Source organism: Pygocentrus nattereri, chromosome 19 (assembly GCF_015220715.1).
Source record: "Pygocentrus nattereri isolate fPygNat1 chromosome 19, fPygNat1.pri, whole genome shotgun sequence".
Lineage (NCBI taxonomy): Eukaryota > Metazoa > Chordata > Actinopteri > Characiformes > Serrasalmidae > Pygocentrus > Pygocentrus nattereri.
The window spans coordinates 9,148,546-9,176,454 of NC_051229.1; the positions used below are offsets into that span (position 1 = coordinate 9,148,546).

At 40.5% G+C, this 27,909-nt stretch overlaps 1 protein-coding gene across 2 annotated transcripts in view; it reads right to left on the reverse strand.

The window, feature by feature from the left end:
* LOC108430182 (ephrin type-B receptor 1) overlaps positions 1-27,909 on the reverse strand; it is a 406,692-nt gene that overhangs the window by 291,604 nt on the left and 87,179 nt on the right. For both annotated transcript variants that reach the window (XM_017702512.2, XM_017702510.2), the window contains exon 2: positions 1,576-1,640. In XM_017702512.2, the coding sequence (XP_017558001.1) occupies positions 1,576-1,640 (65 nt within the window). The remainder of the gene's footprint in view (positions 1-1,575; positions 1,641-27,909) is intronic.

A 27,909-nucleotide genomic window follows, 5' to 3' on the forward strand; every position in this document is an offset into this window, starting at 1 on the left:
TGGCTGCGTGTCTGTTATTGAAGCCTGCGCTGCTCTCTGTGCCTTTAGCGGGGCTTTGGTGGAGCTCTGTGCAGCGTAAGTGCCTTCATTATGTCATTAAGTCACCGTGAGTGCGGCCTGGATGGAGAATAATGGCTGCGATGATGAAACAGACAGGGAGCTTCACTCTGTGCCTTTCTGATGAGAGCGAGAGAGAGAGAGAGAGAGAGAGACAGAGAGAGAGAGAGAGAGAGAGAGAGAGAGAGAGAGAGAGAGAGACAGAGAGAGAGAGAGAGAGAGAGAGACAGAGAGAGAGAGAGAGAGAGAGAGAGAGAGAGAGAGAGAGAGAGAGAGAGAGAGAGAGAGAGAGAGAGAACAAGAGAGAGAGAGAGAGACATGCGCTAACGCTAATACCGCTCCGTTTGAATCCAGACGCAATAACAACACCTGGAGAGCATAATCATTTTACTGTGTGATTTAAAGCTAATCTGAAACGATTTAATGACTCATTCTCTCTCGCTCTCTCTCGAAGTCTCTCGCTCAAACGCAGGCATTGTCAGAGGTAATAGGCTAGAATTTGCCTTCTCGGTCGCCTCTTTTCTCCACAAAAAGCTGGAAAATAAACAAGATTTTGAGCGCCGTAAATAAATAAAGAGCTACAGTGAGGAGAAGGAAACTTTTTTTGTTCTTTTTTTATAAAAAAAAGTGTGTTATAAAGGATAAACGCTACTTTGAACAAAATCACAGTATGGATACATTTTGCTTTTAAAAAAGTCAAAGCACAAATATCACTTTCAGAACTGTAACATGGGTATCTGCTCTCTTTCTATCTTTTGCTGTCTCTCTCTCTCTCTCTCCCTCATGTACACACACATATACTGACAGGTAATAGAATGTCTGCTTGGGGTCACTACTAAATTAGGTACCACTACAGCTATATGCTGCTATTATTTAAAGAAATCTTTTAGCTGTATTCTGTGCAGAAAGAGAGTTGGATCATTATGATAGATTATAGCCAGTTTTGCTATTTAAGTAACCATGAAAGTGACTGAACAGGTATAACAACGCCGGACGGTGATGAGGACTTGTAATATTCCACACAAGGTCTTTTCCCCACATGTGTCCACTTGTTGGATGAGAGGAATACATTTTCATTGGTGGCAAAAAGGTCAGACCATTATAGACCATTACTGCTACCTTCTCAGTCATGTCCTTAAATACACGTTAAGGCATGTGTGTTTAGTAGCAGGAATGTATATAAAAAATTTACGTACTCATAAATATATGCAAAACTAATCTGTTAGCCTATATATTATCCCCGTATTTTGATGATGAAACAAATATGTAATGTACATAATGCATTTTAATATCTGAGCACTGGCACCATGAAAGGCCAACCGCGTACTGGAGTATACCCACCCACCCACCGACCGGATAAGAAGTAACAGCATTAGTGTTTTTCTATCATTATGGAGACATACAGTTCCCACAGTCATCTTCTGGGGTGATTCGGTCTCTCCCAAAAAGAAAAAAACAACAACATGGTAATACACACACACACACACACACACACACACACACACAAAAAAAACTCACCCCTGATGCAGGGTACGCTGTCCAGCCCAGCTCAGCCGTGGCAGTCCGAGTATCCATCATCGTTTCTGAGAGAGAGAGAGAGAGAGGGAGAGAGAGAGAGGGAGAGAAAGAGAGAGAGAGGGAGAGAAAGAGAGAGAGAATGAACGAGATTCAGCTTCTGTGTTTATATTTTTCAAAACAAAAATGTACACCAAAGCACAATTCAAGCTTAATATGAACTGGGAGGCTTGCGCAAAGTATCTGGCTAGTTGACTCATACTGGACAAAGTACAGCCATATGCAAAAGTTTGAACACCTCCAGCCAAAAAACATGTTTTATGGATTTTTCCAAGTAAAAATAAGTTTTAAAATTTTAAACCCAATATTTAATACTTATTCGCAGAGTTGAACACACTGAAAGAACATAAAATAAACACAAACACGCTACTTAACCAGGGGTGTTCACACTATGGCATACAACTATATTTTTACAATTTGATTAGATTGAAACATTATATCCTGGATGTCAGAGTTACACATCACACTCACTAACAATAGCAACACGTCACATGACTGAGCCCATTAGCTGGCCTTGTTATAACATGACCATGAGGTTGAAAGAAACACATGTAAAACTAATCCAGCTCAAATAAGGCTTGATGTATCCTAATGAAGTTGCCAATGACCAGAACAGAGCCATTTTAAACATGGTGGACTGGAGAGTCACAGGCATGGCATCCTTTAAGTGGTCAGCTACTCTCAGGGCTTATCGATGGAGATATCTTACACTGGAGGAGAGAGGACTCTTCACAGACAGCCCACCACTCACAGATAAGACTGTTTAGAAAGAGAGAGGAAAGTCACACAGCACAGGTCCCACTGGATAAGAGCACAAACAGGCTCTTATTGTATAAGGGTAAGTCCACTCAGTGTCCTGCTTATTCACAAGCTTTTTCTAGGAGACTGAATCACCCAAACAGCAGTAAAAATCCAGTACAAGTGGCAGAAGCACATTTCAAATACTAGTCTGTCTTTTCAAGCCAAGAAAGTCCACCTATTCATATTCAAGTGCTCAGTGGATTATAAGGGCTTTGATGAGACATGGGTCAATGCTTACCGAACGACACATAAGTGACGAGGACAATGCACACAAAAAAAAAAGTACATAAAGTGTGTCTCTCAAAACCTAGTGAGCTCTACATAGACGGCATTTTTCGTCATAATATGCACACTCCCGACAAAAAGGCTGTCTCAAATCTTAGATACCTCAAATATGCGGCCTACTGAGGTATGTTATTTTGGCCGAACATCGAGACAGCACCGGATGTTTCCTCAGCTGCTAAGGCAATCCCATCCCACAAAGCAACACGGCACAACTTTTGTTTGAACATGGCAGACAGAAGTGATGCGGCAAGCACCCCAGCAAGCAGTATAGTCATCTTCAAATGTAAGTTATTCCGATTATCTGTGGTATTTTATTTGGTTTCTTGTCACAAAGACAAATAGCTTGTAGTTATAGTTTGTAATTTAGGTCAGTCATTAACCATTTTACAGTTTTCGTAAACACCACTCCATTAGCATGCATGATAGCGGTTGTTGAAGCCTCAGTCTATTGTTTTGAATGGCCAGCTGGCTAACAAACTTGCAGGCTAACGTCCTAAAACCAGCAGCGACATCATCGCAGCAGAGCCAGTTCGGAAGGACACTGGGAAAACTTGTATGCAAACGTCTGCCCCTATTTGTCCATAAAAATTCTTGATAAAAAAATCTTGATAGTTGCCTTCCTCAGCTCTCACTCACTGTTCAAACCCCTCAAACTCAGCTTCACAGCTGATTGGGGGTCAGGAGTTATGACGCTGTGTAAGCTGGATCATTTGGCGCTGTAAAAGCAGAGGAGGATCCTCCACAGAACGCGGCTTCTAAAGACGCTGCAAAGGCGCTCTACTTAGTAAATGCCCTTTAAATGAGAGACACCGATAGTATGTATAATGTATAAGAATGTAAATAGTCCAGCTCTGTGTACATCTTTCTTCAAACAATTCTCTTTGGTTTGAGATGTAGTAAAGGACAATGAAGTAGTATTTAGAAAGACCATGGATGACGTCATCCTCCAGACTGCTTGAGATTTAATGACTGTCCACTGGAGAACAAGAAAGGCAGATCGGATTCCCAGCTTCACTCTTCTTTCATGTGTGGCGAGTTCAGCCAATCAGGTGACACTCTGTCCAGTTTCACACTGCAACTGTACTGAATCCAGACGCTGCTGCAGAAACCATGACGGCTGGCTTCAGCAAGAAAAACAACAGCTGTCTCCGCTGATTCTGTCCTAAACTAAGAGATGTGCCTCTAAACAACATTCTATCTGCTAACTGGCAACTTTATTAGAAACACTCACTTTGTAGTTCCACTTTGCTGGAGTACCGTTCTCTAGCCCTTCAACTGATCAGTTTCTGACCACAGAGCTGCTAATGGCTGGGTACTATTTTGGTGCTCTTGTGGCTGCAATCAAATCCTTACAGCAATGATCCAACATCTAGTGTAACACCTATTCAATCTACTGACGCTTTTGCTCTTTCAGTAGGCTTGTGACAATCATGAAATTTTAGCAGATGGTTAACCGACACCACTTCCTCCTAAACTTAAAACATCAGATAAACAGACATCACTCACCGCTGCCCTCTAAAGGTGTTATTAACAAACATCAGATAAACAATCATTACTCACCGCTGCCCTCTAAAGGTGTTATTAACAAACATCAGATAAACAATCATTACTCACCGCTGCCCTCTAAAGGTGTTATTAACAAACATCAGATAAACAATCATTACTCACTGCTGTCCTCTAATGGTGTTATTAACAAACATCAGATAAACAATCATTACTCACCGCTGCCCTCTAAAGGTGTTATTAACAAACATCAGATAAACAATCATCACTCACCGCTGCCCTCTAAAGGTGTTATTAACAAACATCAGATAAACAATCATTACTCACTGCTGTCCTCTAATGGTGTTATTAACAAACATCAGATAAACCATCATTACTCACCGCTGCCCTCTAATGGTGTTATTAACAAACATCAGATAAACAATCATCACTCACCGCTGCCCTCTAAAGGTGTTATTAACAAACATCAGATAAACAATCATTACTCACCGCTGCCCTCTAAAGGTGTTATTAACAAACATCAGATAAACAATCATCACTCACCGCTGCCCTCTAAAGGTGTTATTAACAAACATCAGATAAACAATCATTACTCACCGCTGCCCTCTAAAGGTGTTATTAACAAACATCAGATAAACCATCATTACTCACCGCTGCCCTCTAAAGGTGTTATTAACAAACATCAGATAAACAATCATTACTCACCGCTTCCCTCTAAAGGTGTTATTAACAAACATCAGATAAACAATCATCACTCACCGCTGCCCTCTAAAGGTGTTAACAAACATCAGATAAACAATCATTACTCACCGCTGCCCTCTAAAGGTGTTATTAACAAACATCAGATAAACAATCATCACTCACCGCTGCCCTCTAATGGTGTTATTAACAAACATCAGATAAACAATCATTACTCACCGCTGCCCTCTAAAGGTGTTATTAATAAACATCAGAGAAACAATCATTACTCACCGCTGCCCTCTAAAGGTGTTATTAACAAACATCAGAGAAACAATCATCACTCACTGCTGCCCTCTAATGGTGTTATTAACAAACATCAGATAAACAATCATTACTCACCGCTGCCCTCTAAAGGTGTTGATAAACATCAGATAAACAATCATTACTCACCGCTGCCCTCTAAAGGTGTTATTAACAAACATCAGATAAACAATCATCACTCACCGCTGCCCTCTAAAGGTGTTAACAAACATCAGATAAACAATCATTACTCACCGCTGCCCTCTAAAGGTGTTATTAACAAACATCAGATAAACAATCATTACTCACCGCTGCCCTCTAAAGGTGTTATTAACAAACATCAGAGAAACAATCATTACTCACCGCTGCCCTCTAATGGTGTTATTAACAAACATCAGATAAACAATCATTACTCACCGCTGCCCTCTAATGGTGTTATTAACAAACATCAGATAAACAATCATTACTCACCGCTGCCCTCTAAAGGTGTTATTAACAAACATCAGATAAACAATCATCACTCACCGCTGCCCTCTAAAGGTGTTATTAACAAACATCAGATAAACAATCATTACTCACCGCTGCCCTCTAAAGGTGTTATTAACAAACATCAGATAAACAATCATTACTCACCGCTGCCCTCTAAAGGTGTTAACAAACATCAGATAAACAATCATTACTCACCGCTGCCCTCTAAAGGTGTTATTAACAAACATCAGATAAACAATCATTACTCACCGCTGCCCTCTAAAGGTGTTATTAACAAACATCAGAGAAACAATCATCACTCACCGCTGCCCTCTAATGGTGTTATTAACAAACATCAGATAAACAATCATTACTCACCGCTGCCCTCTAAAGGTGTTATTAACAAACATCAGAGAAACAATCATCACTCACTGCTGCCCTCTAATGGTGTTATTAACAAACATCAGATAAACAATCATTACTCACCGCTGCCCTCTAAAGGTGTTGACAAACATCAGATAAACAATCATTACTCACCGCTGCCCTCTAAAGGTGTTATTAACAAACATCAGATAAACAATCATCACTCACCGCTGCCCTCTAAAGGTGTTAACAAACATCAGATAAACAATCATTACTCACCGCTGCCCTCTAAAGGTGTTATTAACAAACATCAGATAAACAATCATTACTCACCACTGCCCTCTAAAGGTGTTATTAACAAACATCAGAGAAACAATCATTACTCACTGCTGCCCTCTAATGGTGTTATTAACAAACATCAGATAAACAATCATTACTCACCGCTGTCCTCTAAAGGTGTTATTAACAAACATCAGAGAAACAATCATTACTCACCGCTGCCCTCTAAAGGTGTTATTAACAAACATCAGATAAACAATCATCACTCACCGCTGCCCTCTAAAGGTGTTATTAACAAACATCAGATAAACAATCAATACTCACCGCTGCCCTCTAATGGTGTTATTAACAAACATCAGATAAACAATCATTACTCACCGCTGCCCTCTAAAGGTGTTGACAAACATCAGATAAACAATCATTACTCACCGCTGCCCTCTAAAGGTGTTATTAACAAACATCAGATAAACAATCATTACTCACCGCTGCCCTCTAAAGGTGTTATTAACAAACATCAGATAAACAATCATTACTCACCGCTGCCCTCTAAAGGTGTTATTAACAAACATCAGATAAACAATCATTACTCACCGCTGCCCTCTAAAGGTGTTATTAACAAACATCAGAGAAACAATCATTACTCACTGCTGCCCTCTAATGGTGTTATTAACAAACATCAGATAAACAATCATTACTCACCGCTGCCCTCTAAAGGTGTTATTAACAAACATCAGATAAACAATCATTACTCACCGCTGCCCTCTAAAGGTGTTATTAACAAACATCAGAGAAACAATCATTACTCACCGCTGCCCTCTAAAGGTGTTATTAACAAACATCAGATAAACAATCATTACTCACCGCTGCCCTCTAATGGTGTTATTAACAAACATCAGATAAACAATCATCACTCACCGCTGCCCTCTAAAGGTGTTATTAACAAACATCAGAGAAACAATCATTACTCACTGCTGCCCTCTAATGGTGTTATTAACAAACATCAGATAAACAATCATTACTCACCGCTGCCCTCTAAAGGTGTTATTAACAAACATCAGATAAACAATCATTACTCACCGCTGCCCTCTAAAGGTGTTATTAACAAACATCAGATAAACAATCATCACTCACCGCTGCCCTCTAAAGGTGTTATTAACAAACATCAGATAAACAATCATCACTCACCGCTGCCCTCTAAAGGTGTTATTAACAAACATCAGATAAACAATCATTACTCACCGCTGCCCTCTAAAGGTGTTATTAACAAACATCAGATAAACAATCATCACTCACCGCTGCCCTCTAAAGGTGTTATTAACAAACATCAGATAAACAATCACTCACCGATGCCCTCTAAAGGTGTCAACAAACATCAGATAAACAATCATTACTCACCGCTGCCCTATAAAGGTGTTATTAACAAACATCAGATAAACAATCATTACTCACCGCTGCCCTCTAAAGGTGTTATTAACAAACATCAGATAAACAATCATTACTCACCGCTGCCCTCTAAAGGTGTTAACAAACATCAGATAAACAATCAATACTCACCGCTGCCCTCTAAAGGTGTTATATAAGCAAAAATTACTCGAGGACCGTTGTATAATAATAACTGTGGCAGGCTCGTCTTTCAGTTTAAAAAACCAAACCACACACACACAACCAGATTTTCTAAATTGTGCAGCAGAAGTACAAACACTCCAACTGCCCCCACCCTGGTCTTTTTCACACACTGACAGGCTGACACGCTCAAACACCCACAGAGATCTCCACACACCCGGATGCTGCACAGCATGCGTGTGTATATGTGAGTGTTTCCCCACTAGCACTTGCCTTTCTTGTCTTGTCGTTTGCATCGCGTTAAGGGGGATGGTCCAACCAGTAGTATCAAAGGGACGAAATAAAAAGCCAAAAAAAGGCCACTGCACACCGGTCGCATTACACAGCATCCAAACATTTGAAAACATTATTTTTACCGCACAACATTCTCAGGGTTTGTACACAAAACAAGCCACGGACCAGCTGGTACTAATGGTGTGAACAGCTGTAATATTTTCCAACTTCCAGCAGGGTCTAATGGTCAGAGGCATGAATGCAGGGGATGTTCTTCTGAGATGAAGCCTAAAGTTAGCTTCTTATTCAGATTTTTCATTCCATCTTATGAGGTGCAGCAATTACATCCAGGTGCCTGCTCAGGTGCTAGACTGTAACTGCTGCTCTTTTAAAACAGAATGGAAAATTCAAACAAAAAGCTATTGTTCAGACATGAACAACATTCAGCACTGTTTTTACCGGCCCTGTGGGGCCTGTGTTAGAAAGCAATACTGACAAAGGTTTATCAACATATTGTTCTGTTTAAGTATATTTGCAAAATAAAAATATTTCAGATTTACTTACAACCCCAATTCCAATGAAGTTGGGACGTTGAGTAAAACATTAATAAAAACAGAATATGATGATTTACAAATCCTTTTCAACCTATATTCAATTGAATACACTACAACGACAAGATATTTAATGTTCAAACGGATAAACTTTATTGCTTTTTGGAAATATTCACTTATTTTGAATTCGATGCCTGCAACACGTTCCAAAGAAGTTGGGACAGGGGCAACAAAAGACTGGGAAAGTTGAGGAATGCTCAAAAAACACCTGTTTGGAACATTCCACAGGTGAACAGGTTAATTGGAAACAGGTGAGTGTCATGATTGGGTATAAAGGGAGCATCCCTGAAAGGCTCAGTCGTTCACAAGCAAGGACGGAGTGAGGTTCACCACTTTGTGAACAACCGCATGAGCAAATAGTCCAACAGTTTAAGAACAATGTTTCTCAACATGCAATTGCAAGGAATTTAGGGATTTCATCATCTACAATGATGTACATGATATCATCAAAAGATTCAGAGAATCTGGAGAAATCTCTGCAAATAAGCGGTAAGGCAGAAAATTAACATTGAATTCCCCTTGATCCCTCAGGCGGCACTGCATTAAAAACCGACATCATTCTGTAACGGATATTACCACATGGCTTCAGGAATACTTCAGAAAACCACTGTCAGAGAACACAGTCTGTCGCTCCATCTACAAGTGCAAGTTAAAATTCTGCCATGCAAAGCGAAAGCCAGATATCAACAACACCCAGAAACGCCGCCGGCTTCTCTGGGCTCGAGCTCATCTGAGATGGACTGACGCAAAGTGGAAAAGTGTTCTGTGATCTGACGCGTCCACATTTCAAATTGGTTTTAGAAAATCATGGACGTCGTGTCCTCCGGGCCAAAGAGGAAAAGGACTGTCCGGATTGTTATCAGAATGTCACAGTACATGTTGGAATTCATGTTTCCCTCAATGAATCACAGCTCCGCAGTGCCAGCAGCACTTATGCAGCCCAGACCATGATGCTACCATCTCCATGCTTGACTGCAGGCAAGAGACAGTTGTCTTGGTACTCCTCACCAGGGCGCCATCACACATGCTGGACACCATCTGAGCCAAAAGAGTTTATCTTGGTCTTGTCAGACCACAGGACATGCTTCCAGTCATCCATGTTCTTGGACTGCTTGTCTTCAGCAAACTATTTGCAAGGTTTCTTGTGCATCAACTTCAGAAGAGGCTTCTTTCTGGGACGACGGGCATGCAGCGAGTTGATGCATTGCGTGCCGTATGGTACTGACAGGGTGACCTCCCTCTTCTTCAACCTCTGCAGCAATGCTGGCAGCACTCATGCATCTGTCTTTTGATCTGTCTGTCTATCAACTCTTTGGTTGACCCTGGCAAGGCCTGTTCCGAGTGGAACCTGTCCTGGAAAACCGCTGTATGACCTTGGCCACCGTGCTATAGCTTAGTTTCAGGGTGTTAGCAATCTTCTTATAGCCTAGACCATCTTTGTGGAGAGCACCAATTCTCTTTCTCACATCCTCAGAGAGTTCTTGAGTGCCATGAGGTGCCATGTTGAATATACATTGGCCAGAATGAGTGAATTGTACCCAAAACACCAAATTTAACAGCCCTGGTCCCCATTCACACCTGGAATCTTGAAACTCTAACGAGTCACATGACACCAGGAGGGACAATGACACAATTGGGACATGTTCAGTGTGAGGTGGATTCATTTGTGTTGGAAGCTATTTAGACATTTAGGCTGTGTTGAGTTCTTTTCAGAGGACAGTAGATTTATACTGCTATACAAACTGTACACTGACTGCTTTAAGCTATATCCAAGTCTAATTTCCACAGTGTTGTCCCATGAAAAGTTACAATAAAATATTTGCAGAAATGTGAGGGGTGTTTTTTATATATATATATATATATATATATATATATATATATATATATATATATATATATATATATATAAATCGCTGTTGTCGATAGAAAACCTTGTATCTCCATTTTTGACATTTTTAGGTTTTTTGACATAATTTAAAAGTACTTTTGTCCTTTACATTGTGTATAAATTTCATGATGAACTGACTAAAAGAAATGACCCAAAATGACTTGTCTCTTACTTTAAATGTCTGGTTTTATTGACTTGCATTAAAAGTAAAGCAAGTTTTTCCTTCTCCTGTAAAGTTACCACTTTGGAGATACAAGGTTTTCTTCTGACACCAGCGATATGTAGTTGTCACATAAACCTTCCTCCCATCACTCTTCTCCTCTCAGCACATTCTGATTAACATTTTTTTTTGGAATAGGAACAGACAGAGAGGAAGACAGAATTAAAGAATTAGGAAGCATCACTTCATCACTTTCACACTTTCTCTCTTTCTGTGCTGTGAAAGATAACGGAGGAGTAAAGTAGGCAGATACTGAAGCAGCCTCTACAGCGGCATAATGATGGATTAGAAAACTGATATACAGCCCAGTAACAGAATGGCACTTCATGTCTGGCCCTCAATCTCTCATGGCTGTCTGATGGAGCAAACACAAATTCTGATCTACAGCACGTATCATAAACCAACCTATCTGCCTGACATCGGAAGGCCTAAATGTATTTCTCCATGTTTCATTACCTGTCATGCAGTAGAAAGTATGCCATGCCACTGGATGATTTATTATAATCTACTACATATTAACTCTAACTGTATTAGCACTGACAGTAATAGTCTCCACAGCAACCTCAGTTGGATTTTATGTTTAACAGGTTACTGGGCACTTTATTAGAAACACCTACCATGTAGCAATATTTTGCTGGCATACAGTTAGTCAAGCATAATTTGTGTTGGTCATCCTCCAGTCCAGAGGTCTTCAACTTAACCTTGAATCTGATTTCAGGACCTGAATTTTGCCATCACTTGGTATGACATTTGGTGGCCAATCAGTTACATCAACAGCTGTGGTGGTCAAAGGTAACCCTGTGGTAAGAAATTGACCACAGATAAAAGGATAAATTGGGTTCTTTAAGAAAAGTGTTTCTAATAAAGTTGACAGTCAGTGAAAATACAAGTATTTCTAATAAAGCTGGAAGGCATTATTTCTAATAAAGTGGCCAAAAGGGGAAGTATAAGGCTAGTGTTTTTAATAAAGTGGCCAATGAGTGGAACTTTAAGGTTAGTATTTCTAATAAAGTGTCCAGTGAGTGGAAGCATAAGGTCAGTGTTTCTAATAAAGTGGACAATGGTTGGAAGCATTTGTTTAGTATTTCTAATAAAGTGTCCAGTGAGTGGAAGCATAAGGTAAGTGTTTCTAATAAAGTGGACAATGGGTGGAAGTATTTGTTTAGTATTTCTAATAAAGTGTCCAGTGAGTGCAGCTATAAGGCACCATAAAGAGACCATTCGCAGTTATATTTACCAAGGTTGTGTGTCTAGTGAAATGACCACAGACTGCTTTGATATTTAATGATCGATTAGTCACTGGAGGAGATGAAAGGAGGACTGGACATCCCAATGAATCAATAACGGCGTCTGACAGTGCACTGACCAACAGCCATTTAGAGAAGAGTTTTCCAAGAAGGGGGCACAGATGCACAAGTGATCAAATACCCTGACTATGTTTCTGAAGATGTACACACGCATGAAATGTCATCAGAGAGCGCTCAAATTCTGCCTGTTCATGTGATATTTAATACTGGGACATCCACATGAACTCAGGACACACGTGTGTGTGTGTGTGTGTGTGTGTGTGTGTGTGTGTGTATTATTTAACCCTGGTAGCCTGAAGCATACATGCACTCTTACCCACACACACAAACACGTAATTGAATTTCCTTTAGAACAGCCTGTACACTGCCTGCTGTCACTGAGACGGCATGTGGCAAGACCTCTCCAGATCAAACCTCTCGGGGGAGCAGCCCTGCTCTGGGGAAATCACTCAGGATTTCAGCAAATGAAATGTGTGTGTGGTGCGTGGGTAGCGGCCCCCTTTCATTATTCCATTTAACACGACCCTGTCCAAGTACACTGCAGCTCAGAACAGCACCTGCATGACCTCACTGCCCTCTTTCAGAAGAGGTGGAGCTTTTGAGTGACACATGCAGGAGCAAATTCTAAGATTTAAGGCATTTTTCCACCACCAGGCCTTCCTCACATGAAAAGGGGAAACACACACACACACACACATATATATATATATATATATATATATATATATATATAAACTTCAGACAGTATTAGCTGGATTATAAATTACACCACTGAATGTTTAGTTTTAGCTCTAACAGAAGGGATTGTGATAGCACATCCAAATTATGTTATAATTATATAAGTTGATAAAAACATACTCATGATGACTACATGAAATGAATGATACTGAACAAGAACGACTAAACGAAATTATATAGGAAATACATTTGTTTTTGATCAAGGAAATGATGTCCCCATGTCAAATGTATGTAACTCTCTTGTTACAATGTTAGTGCTACCATACATTACAAATATTCATTGAAATGATATTAATTTAACTACGTAAATACTGGCTTATACATTTCCCTAAGTACAGGTTTGATTTGTCTAATCCTGTTTTCAATAAAATTAGGTTTTAAGAGAAATGATTTTATAGTAATTATTACAATTACGCCTTGTTGCCACAGTCAACAATTTACCAACTACCACCTACCCATCAAATATCTCCATTATGTAAGCAATTTTAAATAATAAAAGCACATTAAAACTTTTCATCCCATTGAAGTAAGAATTGATGCAACACAGGGTTAGTGGTGCACTGATCTAGACCTTTTACAGCTTATTCCGATTCCAATATCTAAAACATTAACTAAAATTTTTTTTTTCAGCAGCGTTATTTTTTTTAAAAAACAAACAAACACAATAACAATGACCGGCATGCACACCTTTCAGTGTGAGTGTGCATGGATAGTTAACATTATTCACTTCGTAAAACTGTAACACAGACTATCCAAAATACAAACAAGCATTTAGAGTGAACGTTGTCCGATTCTGACCACACACCATGTACAACTATGTTGGCCCCGCAATGTTGCGTTCTCTTCATCAGTTCTACCAATAAAAACATACCAACAAAAAAAAAAACGTAAAAAACCCAACACAGAGTAGGATTGGAGGACCTTGGCTTAAATGAAGCTGTGCAAATAAGGTCATCCGTCTTCTTGAGTGTAGAGCGCAACAGTCTCCATGACAGCAGAGATACAGCCTTCATCACAGAAGCAGCATTTGTCAGCCTTCAGTGACCAGCCATGACGGCCCACCACCCTGAGAGCCCTCGACCCCTCTCTTTTCCCTCTCTAAACTCCATCTCTCTCTCTCTCTCGCCCTCTCCACCTCTCTACCTCTCTACCTCTCTACCTCTCTCTTATTTACACTCCACCAAAAGCAAATCTCTGGCTCAGAAGTGAGGGATCAATATTTGATGGTTGGTAGTTTCAGTACAGAAGAAGCCCATTAAACATTGATGAGGGCTCAGCTTTGATCAATACTGTGCTGCTCTTCACACAATTACAAGTCTGCACACACACACACACACACACACCAGCCTCCATCCAGCCGATATGCCATGTGACACACCATGACCAGAAATGTAACAAACATGCTGACAGAAAAGAACACTTCACACCCACGCGCACCATCTTCAATACTTTCAGAGACAAGCTGTATTAGGGCCCTTATTTTGAAAAGTGACAAGATAGATTGTCCACTGTTTTGTTCTCTTCTTCAAAAGAATCCAGCTGTAGCCCTGCAGACCAGTCATGTGAAGCCTGTGCTTGGGCAGATTTAAACTGTACCTTCTGAATAAAAGGGTTAAGGTGACGATCAGGGGTTAGCAAGCAAGCAAGCAAGCAAGCAAGCAAAGTTTATTTATATAGTGCTTTTTACAACAGGTGCTGTCACAAAGCAGCTTCACAGAAAAATCTGTATTACAGAAAGAAAATCCAGCTCCAAGCCGGGACTCATCCTCCTCTGGTCGACACTGGACAGCAAACATTGTTAGAATAAAGTATTATAGTACAAAGCAGAAGAAACAGGTGGGGCAGTGGTTAATTTGATTAGCTTTTGATTATGCAGCGGCAGCAGCAGCATCTGAGGGTGAGGATTGCACAGCGTTTGTACAGCAAGAAGCTCAATGGTGGTCAAGATGGTCCAGAAGGCTGGCGAGCAGTGAGTTAGGATTAAGGATATACTTATAGCGGTGGGCGATATAGCAAAAATACAAAATCACAATATTCAAAGACGTTTTCACGATACACTATATGTATAACAACAGTCTGATAAGTTGGAACTTTCGTACTGCCTCAGTAAAGAAAATCATTTCAACAGTCAAGTACAATGATCTTTATTTAATGTCTGGTAACTAAGCAGGACACGAATACTGAAATTACTTTGTGGGCATTTGCAGCATTTTGATGCAGAGAAAACTGAAAATATACAGGCAGAAAACTTTGAAATGTAAAAGTTTTGCTTGTATTTGCGAGTTCGTTATTTGATGCTAGGCTGGAACACAAATGCCTATAACGTGGGTGTGTTGCCAAGGCCATGTTATTAAGGATGTGACTGAAAAGGCAGAGATAGCATGTCTTTTAGCGCTAAACAGGCTGACATCAGATCCAGAAACACATTTACAAAGTATATTTTCTGACAAACTAACATGCTGGTATATCATCCACTGAAGAGAAAAACACTTCTGGAAGACAAGAAATCCTCAACAGCATCCAGTGTCATCTGTTAGTAGTAGTTTTAGCTTCGTTTCCCATGTTTACTTATTCATTTAATTAGTAGTTTCTCTGCATTATGCTAAATTTTGGTGCAACACCAGTGCTGTGACCTAAAAAGGTAAGCCACATGTCTACATTCATTTCATGCATTTTGCTTCTCTGTGGTTAACTGGATATCTTTTCATGAACTGCAAATACACTTCAAATACACTCAAATTAGTCAGAATGCACATCCCTAGTTTAGAGTTAGGGTTAGTGCTAGCTACCTCTTCAAGTACCGTAGCTAGCCAGCACATATTGGAAGTTTGGTTTAGGGTTCATGTGGTTAATAACAATTATATAACTAAACCTCTTCCATTACAATTTCTGAACTTCGCTAGCAAACTTTTACCTAGCATTAATGCTAGCTACTTTATTGACATGAGCTTGTGTGGCAAGCGAAGCAACTCACTTTATACTGTAATTTATTTCGCATAATGTATATGTTGTATATGTATATAATGTATATTTATAACTTCAACAGTGCAGGGCTAATGCATAAATTAAAGGATATAAAAATACAAACTGTAAAAAAGAAAACATGGGTCTTTGTCTCAAAATATTTTAAAAGTTCTGAGCTTTTTTATTTCTGATTATTGGTTTTAGCAGATAATCAATCCTGGAATCTGATGGTGCTACAGCCCCACTACTTCCCACATCCCTGCAGTTCTATACAGAACCATTATCTTTACTAAAGAACCCTTGAAGGACCTTTTTTGGGTGCGACTAGCATGTAGGGGCAACCTTGCTGCATGCACTGTTGATTGTGGAAGACTTACTATTGGATTTATTATTATTAACTGTCTCAAGATTAGGCCTGCACAACAAGAAGTATTTCAATATCAGTTTCCTAGACAAATTGCTAAGAGCTGTGATGACAGAATGCTTTAAATTACCTCTCACACAATATAATTAGATAGGTCGGAATGATGCATTAGAAGTCCAACAAGTGTGTCCATCTGCTGAGCTTAAACTCTGCTCTCCCGCACGGACAGTAAAATCTTAACCAGCCGATTACAAACCCTACAGCTAAAAAAACGACTATACCCTAAACTACTAGACTGTAACGATACTTTAAACATGATGAGTATTCTCACTCCCAGTGCTGTATGCAAAATATAAGAGGCAGTAATAGCTACTGTTCCAACAAACATGCATCACTACAAGCGTTTTGTGGGCCTCTATAAAAAAGTTAATCATAATTTATCGCTTTGTGATATTTACAGTGATATCCAACAGCTTTACAGAAGATCGCATGTCATGTCTTTATCATGCAGTCCCACTCTAGACTCTTCCACAGCCAGTAAAGAGACATAAACGAATGACATGCAACATAATCCATGCACGCACACATGCACAGACACACTTATCACCTCCTTTCACGCCTGCTCCTCATGCTGACAGAGTGCGAATTAATTCTGACGTGTGAGAATGTGTGCGTATGCGTGTGAGAGAGAGGGGGAATGAGTGATGCTCAGGGATGGGAAGTCCCAGGCAGCGAAAGGCCGACACAGGCCTGTATGGACGAGGGAAATCAATATGGAAGTGAAGGGGAGTGTGTGTGTGTGTGTGTGTGTGTGTGTCTGAGCACATCAGTGAGGGAGAGAAAGAAAGACAAGATGTCTGCAGGGATGCAAGTGTGACACGCAAAACAGCGGCAAGAAACTTTTGGATCTGTTCGAGTCGGCCAACAGGGATTATAAAATATTACAAAACGCACCCGCGAGTTTCAGTGCACAATGCTAGTCAGAGCATCAAACGCTGTGCTACAGCGCATAAAACCAAGTACGGCAAAATGAAACAAGCTTTTACTTTTACAGTAGTGACTCATGACTAATCCAGGCCTTTGCTGTCGCTTATGCATTGCCGACTCTTAAGCGCCGCAGCAGGAAAACGTCTGTGACGGTTTTCCACCATCTAGGCCATTGAACTTTCCAGTACATCAAGGTGACTGATCTTAAATACACCCACCTGAGAGGTTTCATCGGTTCAAATATGCAATGGGAACGTCCCTTAGCGGTTGGAGAAAACACCCACACATTTTACGCCTATGTAAACATGCAGGAGTGACATTCTTTTCTGGGAAGGAGTGACACTAAGTTGGAATACTGCTGTGAGGATTTGATAGCAGCCACAATTTCATGGATGAATAGATTTAAAAAAAAAAAAAAAAACACACACTCCAATTCATCCAAAAGGTATTCAATGTTGCTCCATCACTCTAAAGTAGGCACGTCAACCTGGGGACCTTCCTGGCCAAAGTGCTGCGGAGATTACTGAGTTTACCCTCATCTAACGCTCTGAATTCAGTTCATGAAACCCTTGGAAATTAACTGAGGAGCTAAATCAGGTGTGTTTAATGAGGTAACGTGCAGTTTTTTTGGCCCGCTAGGGCCTAAAGCCTGACACACGTGTTCTGGAGAATGCAGTTCTATGGCTCTATTCCTATTCTTGAGGGGTGGACTTTATTCTCCTCTAGCCAGTGCTTAACATTGGGAATAGTGACCGTGACCACAGCCTAATGTGCAGCTGCTCCGAAGTGTCCCGTTCTAGTGATAATGCTTTTCTGTGGAGACTATATAAGTGGTGCATGAGCAATTGAATTCAGTTGCATTGCCACGTACCTGATTAGAAGCAGTGTCTGGAACATATGTATAAATCTAGATTGCCTACAGAGGGCGCACTAACTGAAGCCGCTGCTCCAGCAGTGTAGGTATTCCCCATGGATATACATTGATTTCTGCCAGTCTTTTCAGTAAATTCTACAGACATTATTTCAACTTACAGCCTTTCTCTGAGTGTTATTGACCGAGCATCTTAGCATGTTAGCTTTTTGAGCCAAGACGCAGTTAAAATAAGTCATGTTGCGGTTAAAGAAGCTCAAATGAACTCGTTGCAGTGGAAGCAGCCCAGTGACTAGGGAGGCCCATCTTGTCCGACATGAATCGTACACCTGAGATACTGATGAGCTACTGCGATATACGTGCTTACACACGCACACAGCTCCCAACGGCCAAGCAGATCCCTCACAACAGGTGCAGCATGCCAAGATGCCCTCACACACTGTCCCCAGAGACACACACACACAAACACACACACACTTTCTCTCTCTCTGTGTGTGACTGGTAGGAGATGATGGGAGATGATTTGCATGCATTAACATTACATTAGTGTGCAGAGTGATCTTTAGGAACACGCTGCAGTTTGAGCGTCATCTTTAATTCATCAGCAGGCAGTGGGGTGGACAACGTGAACTCAAATCTTCATCACAATATTCAGCTGGACAAAAACAATCCATCGAAAAAGTATTATGATGATTATTAATATTATAATTCCCTATCTAGATTAAGTGCTTAAAGATGATGATTATGATTATTATTATTATTATAAACCTCTTATTCTCCAGGGTATATTTTGGTTTTTCCATCTGAATTTTCATGACCAAATCATAAGGCAAATTATTCTGGAACTGCATGAAATAATAGCAAATTTTTATTAACTTGTTTTTGTAAAAGTTCCCCTCAAATAAACAGAGCATGTGTTTTATGATCTACACATATCACTATATGCTTACAATTTACAGCTGAAAGCCAAAAATCCTAGACGCTCTTTGTATTATTTTATAAAAATAATGTTTACAGCAGATCACTGAAGAGACGCCGTCTGTGTATAGTTTATAGCCCAGATTTGTGGACAAACGGGTCGACTTTCAGTAGAAACTGAACTCAGTAGAGTTCAGCTGCTTTTATTATAAGGGTTTAAAATGACATCACCATCTATTTAACTGGAAAGAAGAGTTACAACCTCATACGACGCCCAGCTTCTGGATGGAGCTTATGAAATATGAAAGTTATGAAGAATACCAGTGCATTTTGGAACCACCAGTGGTTCCAAGGAGATTAAGAGGCTACCTACAACAACAATACTTTTTTGTTTATTTTTGTACTATAATAATAATAATAATAATAATAATAAAATCCGCTAATCTTTCTCTCAGTTATCCTCATTCACTCATCTTCATTATCCTCAGATTTTCAGTGTTTTGGGGTAGTTGGTGTGATGAGGTGTGTGGGCATAATGTTTATAGTATGCTATAGTAAGACAGTTTTACCCCCCCCCCCCCCCCCCACACACACACACACACCCCACCTCTTTTTCTCCATTTATGTCTCTCTCTGACACACACACAGTCTCTTATTCATTTCTCTGTTACCCCCACACTCGCGCTGTTAGTCACTTTGAAACACATAACTCACTCACTCGCTGTAAAACTTCAGCTTCCTGCACTTCATAACTTGCAGCTTTATGAAGCCTCAATAGCTACTGCAACTTACACCCTTCGTGAGTCTATTCCATGATTACACTTCAGCAGATCTGATGCTGATTACTGCACATCTAAAAGACAAAACTGACCACGAACACTATTTAACAACCATAACAGCCAAACTGATTCATTCATTCGATTTTCTACTAGCAAAGTTTCTTTTTTATAACAACTGACAGCAAAAACAATAATATTGTTTATCTTCACCGGAAGCCCAGCCACTTTCAGGAGAAATGATTGCACACTTCGAGCTTTTTTCCAAACACGATGCATCTTTAGCAAGATATAGCAACAACATTCTAATCATAATCTTAAATAATTCCTGATTCATGGTCTAGACTTATGGACTGCTTTACTGTCTGTTAGGGGAGCAAAACAGAATCAACTGGGAATCAGCAGATATTTGCTCTTAACATGAAAGTGGAATCCTGCAGGAACAAAACTGACCGACATTCACCCTCAACATGCGATCGGGATCAGCCAGGCTTAGAACTGCCCAATAGTTGCTCCTAATGTGAGACTGGAAACAGTCAGGATCAGACTCAACTGATATTCAAATCAAATAAGCCACTGGAATCAGTCAGGATCCGCATCAGCTGATATTTATTCTTTATTCTTTTATAATTTACTGGAATTGGACGAGGATTGGAATCACCAAATGTTCGCTTTGAACACACGGTTGGATAGTTGCTCCTAACACACCATCCGAATCTGTCAGGATCAGAATCAAATGATATTCAAACAAAATATGTTATCGGAATTGGTCAGGATGTGAATCACCCAACATTCATCCCTAATACGTGATCAGTCGTAATGGGAACGGCCCGACAGCTAGTCATATTATGTGATCGAAATAGACCGGGACGCGTTTGTGCGTTAGCAGTAAATATGAGGCCGATTCCAACCTTGACTGATTCTGAACACCAATAACAAGCCCCTTTTTAAAGAAAAATCTGTATGAAGTCAATATGAAGACTGCAACATGCTGTAAAAATGGCTGGTGTGTTTTATTCCCAGTGCTGAACCCTTTGGGTGGATTTTTTTCACAGTAATTCATGCTCATTCCCCTCTGGAGGCATATTCCCAATCTGAATGCATGTGAGTGTGAGTGAGGGTGTGTGTGTGTGTGTGTGTGTGTGTGTGTGTGTGTGTGTGTGTGTGTGTGTGTGTGTTACAGAGCTGGGACGTCAGAGCGGAAGCGAGTGCTCTGTGTGTGTGTCTATGGGGGATTGTGTGTGTGCTGATACACTGCGTGTTGATTGGTCCCTCTGAGCGCACATTAAAAGACGAACTGTTAATGAATTGTTGAATTGCTTCGGCTTCCTCATTGGGGACCGGACCAATGAGAGCGCAGCAGGAAGCACCACAAGCTCCCCATGCTTCTCACTGAACGGCCAATTAAAACTCTTTCACTCTGTTCTAGACGCAATTAACATGCACAGAATTTACGGGCACGTTAATGGCAACAGGATATGCAAGTATGCATTAAATCACATTTTAGGCTTTGTGATCTTACACATCCCGTTTTATCATTTCAAAAGCAGAATCCTTTGTTCTAAGACTGCATCACCAGAAGAGACATCAGACAAGATCAGTGCAGAACATTTGGCTCGTATAACTGTTTCATGAGGTTAACTCACATTAAATCAGACATATTGTAATTTTAATTGGCGCGCTGGTGGAACACCAACCAAATAAAAACCTGTGAGAATTTGCCGGACCAGTAAAAGTGTTTTTCTTTATATCTTTTTACTATTTTTTGTTACTAATCCTGAAAGTTGTGGCCAGCTAAGAGTACAATAGATAGTCAGACCCACAGGAGTGTGGAATCTACAGATGTGGTAACTTTTCCTGGCTTTTAGGTGCGCAATATTAGGTTATATGCAACACACCCAATCAAATGGCATGAACACACCCAATCAAACGACATGATTTATTGAATTACTAAGTTTAAAACCACTATAGAAAATAAGTTAAAACTTAAACATCGTTTTTTTTTTTTCCTGCAAATTTTAGTGCACAATGTATATTTATTTGCAGAATGACCACATTGGAGAAAAGACATTAAATATAAACTGCAGAGCATTTTGGTAGTAACTGTGCATGAAAATTTTCTCTGTTACGTATGTGTTAACTTTTTTTTCAATCAGAAAATGAACAAAACATGGAATTTGTCAGGGGTGCCCAAACATTTGCATACAACTGTATTATCTCCAGCAGACCTATTTCAGTTTCAGTGGTTTGTCAGCTGATGAAGAGCAGAGAGAAAACAAGTTTGTGTAATTAAATCATTTCACTGCTGCTGACTAACATTACACATGCAGTTCATGCTTCCATGCAAGTTGCTGCCACAGCCGCTTTCAGAGGCACAGTTTTCACTTTCTCCCTTAGAAACTAAAAGCTAGCCAGCTGACGTTACTGTACTCTGACGGCTGTGAAGGATTTTTTTCACGAAGCATTGACTTACTTAATTTAGCTTGGACAACTATGACAAAGATAAAGCGACACAAGTTTCTGTGGCGAATGATACAAATGGCTGTTTCCAAGGGTAGTAACTGCCTTTAAGCCAAAAGCAGAACTTGTTTTACCCAGAATTCACACGCTTCCGTTTCTTGTGGAAAGGGTCTATTGGTGTCACACAACAATATAAGGTTTTAGTTTTTATTGATGGATAAAACACTTAATATTCTGTATTATGTGCTTCGGATTGTTTTAAAAGAACAGTTCAAAACACAAAGACTAACTGAATCATTTCATTAGGTTTCCTTCATGAAAGTGTGGTTTCTGTGTGGTTAATGTAACTGAATCAGGTGCAGATGTCTTTAAGCAGAGAACCAGCACTCGGGAAGCACAGGTTCATTAACATTTGTATCATCTAATTGAGCAGAGTCCAAGTGCGATACATCTGAAAAATGTTGGGATTCTGAATTTGATCAATACGGCCCAGCACTACCAGCTATTAGAAAAGTTCTGAGCGTTTTAGAGAGGAACCCTGCTGTAAACTCAATCTGCATGAAGATTCAAACTCCACCGTCAACTGAAGTGTCCATGGTCATAAATACGGCCTCCGGAGGGCTGAGACTGAGCGGGCAGCGCGTAATTAAAACTGGGAGCAGGAAAAGCAAAGTGGCCTTTAAACGTATAACTCATCCCCTGCGTGTATGTACCGAAGGCCTCATAAACACAAGTATGATTTTTAACTGTCGCCTCTACCGCACACGCTCAGAAATCCAATCACTGCTTTACAGGCCGAGGGAGGATTGATGCTAAAGAAAGTGTAAGAAGAGCATTAGATGACTGATTCAAAGCCAGTGCGGCGTGCCGGCCCCACAGAGGGCACCGAGATGAGCGGCCCACGCACAGGCTGAGCGCAATGTTAAACAGTAATTAAATGTAATCAGATATTTTAATTGGATCCAATCCTATAAGCACCACGATCCCTTAATACAAAACAGCTATTTTAGTGGCTTCAGTCACACAGCTGAGAGAACTCAGGAATAAACAATAAAGCTGTGTGTGTGAATAAGACAGAGAGAGAGAAAGAGAGAGAAATGCACTGGGAAAAGAGAGGAAAAAGAAAATGGGAAGAGAGAAAAGAGAGAAAGAAAAGTGAGCAAGTAATGAAAAACAGGAGGAGAGGGGAAGTAAGAGCAAGAGAGAAAGAGACTGATAGAAAGAGAAAACTGATACAGAAAGATGGATGGAAAGAAAGTAGGAGAGGTGAAAGAAAAGGGCAATGAGAGAGAGAGAGAGAGAGAGAGAGAATGTTGAAAGTTGACCCACTCATGTGATGTCGGGTCATTAGTTCAGGTTCTTTAGAAATGAGAGAACACAAACAGCTACTGTGTCTAAACAGTGACTCAGTAATGAGAAGTGAAGTGTGAGGAGAGATGACGGCACAGTCAGAGTGATCACCGCAGAACAAACATCCTTTAACTTCACAATCCAGGAATAAGGAGAAGCTCCAGAAATGCATGAGGTCATCACTCCATACTAATCTTAAGGCTCCAGATGATGATATCAGCTTTTTCAGAACCTGAAGAGTAATACCGCCATGGAGCTGCTGACACTAAACAGCACTCATCCACCACAGTGTGCACGTGTATGTGTAGGAAAGATCTCTCACACTTGAGATTATAATATCAAAACCAGTTATATCTGTCCACAACAGCTCCAGGACTACAGCCTACAGTTATACACACATATTTCCACCCTCACCGGCCCCTTTAGCTCCACCTCCTTGTGTACTGTTAAAGACTGAAGCTCAGGGATGTCCAAAGTCAAGCCCCTAAGCCAAACACAGCCCACATGTAGCCCTCAGCCTCTCTTAGAACACCTTTAGGAAAGTTTACCTGGAGAAACCTATATTTTTTGTAGAGCTGCCAAAATAGTTCATTTTACATATTTTAACCGAGTCATTCTATGCAAATGTCCATTTCTGTGTCCCTAGTATTTAAAGATATATTACACTTAAAAACGTGTTAGGATAATTTATACTTTATTTTAAAATAAAACAATACAGTATTTTAACAAGTGGTTTGTATACCTGTGCTATAGCCCATCTGTACAGTTTGTTCTAGCAGAGAATGAACCGGCCTGTCCATGCTCAGCCCAAATGCATACTTTCATAGCAAGTATAAGAAGATTGGACAAGCTTTACAGGAATCCCCATTCAACCTACTGAGAAACTGCAACTTTTAGTCAAATTAACTACATTTAGAGTGTTCAAAATTTGTGATTTTGTGTACATTCAAAGATCACACTGTTAAAATGGATCAGGGGGAGTTTTGGGGGCTACACTTTGCTCTTCATGTCAAGCAGACATTACAAACCACTGCTCAATCAATATTTCAGAAAAGGAAACTTTAAATGTCTAAAGCCCAATTCAGACAGGACTAGTTTTACATGGCAGTAACAGGAACATTTTACCAGCATTTCTCAGTGATTTTAGATTCTTCCAAATGAACCATGTCAGTTACTCTACTGGCTGTGCACTCCTGCTTCTGTAAAGAAACAAGCCTTAGAAATAACCTCAGGTTACATAATCCATAACTGACATGTTGGTAAAAGTGCCATCATATTCTCTGAAAATGGTGTTTAAGTTTTAAGGCACTTGAAGGGTTTACGTTTGTTCTCTGTGGCTAAAATCAAGCTGATATGCAACACGTTTGTCCTACCTCATGTGTACAGCTTGTACCCTGTAAAAATGACAGAAAAGAGTTTGATTTTATGCAGCAAAGTTGACTTTTAGTCGTGAAACCCAAACTAATGGCGATAAAGGAATGGCTAAATTAAATGTTTTGACATTTTCCACTCGTTTCTAGTAAAGGCAGCGCATAAATTGAGAAGCCCCTCCCATCTCTGTCATTCACACTGAGATTTCTTGTTCCTTGAAAATCAGTCATAAACATTAGACATCCCTGTAGTAATCTGGCATTACACTACGTCCTCCTGGAAATCCCATCCAAACTGGGCTTTAGACAGATGAGGGGGGGGGGGGGGGGGGGGGGGGGCAAAAGAGATGGAGTGAAAAAAAATGGCAAGAAAGCAAGAGCAGCAGATAGAAAGAAAAGGAGAACGAAAGAAAGAAAGTAGGAGAAGCAGTCAATGCAGCTGCTGCTCACGCCTCACACTGACACCATTTCAGAGAGTGACTCAAAACGTTTGATAGCATTTTTCAAACGGAGGCCTCAGCAGATTCTATCTGGACCGGCCTTGTCTAAGCGGCAGCGGCGCAGGCTCGCGGGTAAACATTCGTTTCGATGGCAGATAGCGCCGGCTCGCCTCTGCATCCTTCAAGGACCGCTTCACAGCAGCCTGAGGATTACAAATCGAACACCTATCCATTCTTAGACAAGATAGAAAACAGCGCGTTTTCATCATTGGCCCAAAAGTCTGAGGATGATTTATTGAGCTCGCCTAGTGCAGGCCTGAAAAACAGAAGAGGAGCCGTCCTGCCACTGCAGCTCCTGATATATAACACTCAGGGCAGTTACAAATGGGCTTTGCTGAGCTGTATGCAAAAGTATATATTCAGAGCAGTAATAGTTTAGTAATCTCTAATAGCAGGACCGGATTGAGAATGAAGTGAACGCTGGTGATGCTAATTAACACTAATCATGTTATTATTAAGAGCTTACCTATTATTACCAAAACATATTGTGATTTACAAAATGCTAATTAAAAAAAACGGTATAGATTTTTTGTCGGGCTTGTTGAGTTTCGGAATCATAACCTGATGTGGGTCAGGTTCGGAATCAAGACCTAATGAGGGTTGGGTTACGCTTGGGTCAGGCTGATAATCAAAACTTAATGTGATTTGGGTGTGGACAGAATTCTGTTGGGCTTGGGTCAGTTATGTAATCAAAACTTAAAGTGGTTCGGGCAAGGTTTGGACAAACTTTTGTTGGGCTCAGGTCAGCATCTGAATAAAAATTTGATAATGTGGATTGGGTCAGACTCGGGTCAGATTTTGAATCAAAACTTAATGAAGAGGGTTGAGTGGGGCTTGGATCCTCAGAGATCTGTGAAGCCAGCCACCACATCTTTCTGAACTGCCGTTCGCGCATCGTCACTGGACAGCTGAACGCTCTCGGAAAGCGCCAACCGCCAAATCTGTTACGTCAGCTAACAGACAGCTGTCAGGTCAGGTTCAAACTTGATGTGGGTTGAGATGGGTTCAGGTTTGGGTCAGGTTCAGAATCAAAACTTGATGCAGATTGGGTCAGGGCAGGTACAGAATTAAAACTTGATGACCAGATTTGGGTCAGGTCAGGTTCTGAATCAAAATTTGATGCGGGCTGGGTCAGGCCAGGTTCGGAATCAAAACGTGATGCGGATTGGGTCAGGCCAGGATCAGAATCAAAACTTGATGTGATCTGGGTCAGGCCAGGTTTGGAATCAAGACTTGATGACGAAATTTGAGTCAGGTCAGGTTCAGAATCAAAACTTGATGTGGATTGGGTTAGGTCAGGTTCAGAATCAAAACTTGAGGTTTGGGTCAGGTTCAGGTCAGGTCGGTTTTGGGAATTAAAACTTGGTGGTGAACATCGGGTCAGATTTAAACTAAATTCTGCCGGGCGTCTTTTCTTCATCTTTGCTGCATTTTTTGTATCAAAACAAACAAGAAAAAGTCAGAATTGCAGACTTGAACATGAATCTAAATCAGATGTAAATGTAATGCACTGCACTCACTATATAATTAAATATACAATAAGGTCATTACATTTGCATAACATAGCAAAACAAAAGTGTTACTCTCGACTTCCAAGTGCCGAGTACACACATCAGGAGTGGAGAATATTCTCTCTCTCTCTCACGCACAGCAATTTCACATTTGAGTGCGGCTCCTACGAGCAGAGTGCAAACTGTCACCTGTCTCCGTTTTCTTCTCCAAAGCCAAGAACAACCTTTAATAACCTTGAATTGACTGAGCCGGATTTCAACAAAAGGCGCATTATCACTGTGGCTCTCTGGAGAAGAAGTGTGTGACTGTGAGCCAGAACAGAGCGGCAGATTGGGCCGGTTAAGCGTGTATGCGTGCGGAGGTGTGATGGAGTCAATCAGTGAAAAGCACTTCGGTGAATGGTGAGGATCAGATCGCACAGTGATGACAATCGTCCTTTGACTCAGGCATATAAGAAAAGTCCAGGCTGTGCAGCTGTAGGTGTGTGTACAGGTGTGTACAGGTGTGTGTATGCAGGCTGCATTGATTAACTCTCAAAGGGTCCATATCCTACATTTTATGCATCAAAAACAATCTTTATCAGACTGTCTTTGTTACTGTGCCTTTAAGACTGATATATATAAATGAGCTCTGTCAGCTTAGTTTCCATATACAGTGCTGTGAAAAAGTATTTGCCCCTTTGACAAAAAAATTTTTTTTGCATATTTTTCACACAAAGTTTCAGATCATCAAATTACTTTTGATATCCGACAAAGATAACCCAAGTAAACAGAACTTGCCATTTTCAAATGACTTCATTTGTTGAAAGAAAAATGCTGCTCACCCTTACCCGGCCCCGTGTGAAAAAGTAATTGCCCCCTTAGTTACCAAAACCAACCGGTTAACCAAATTTAATTGACTACTGGGTTCAATTTCACTGGCCACA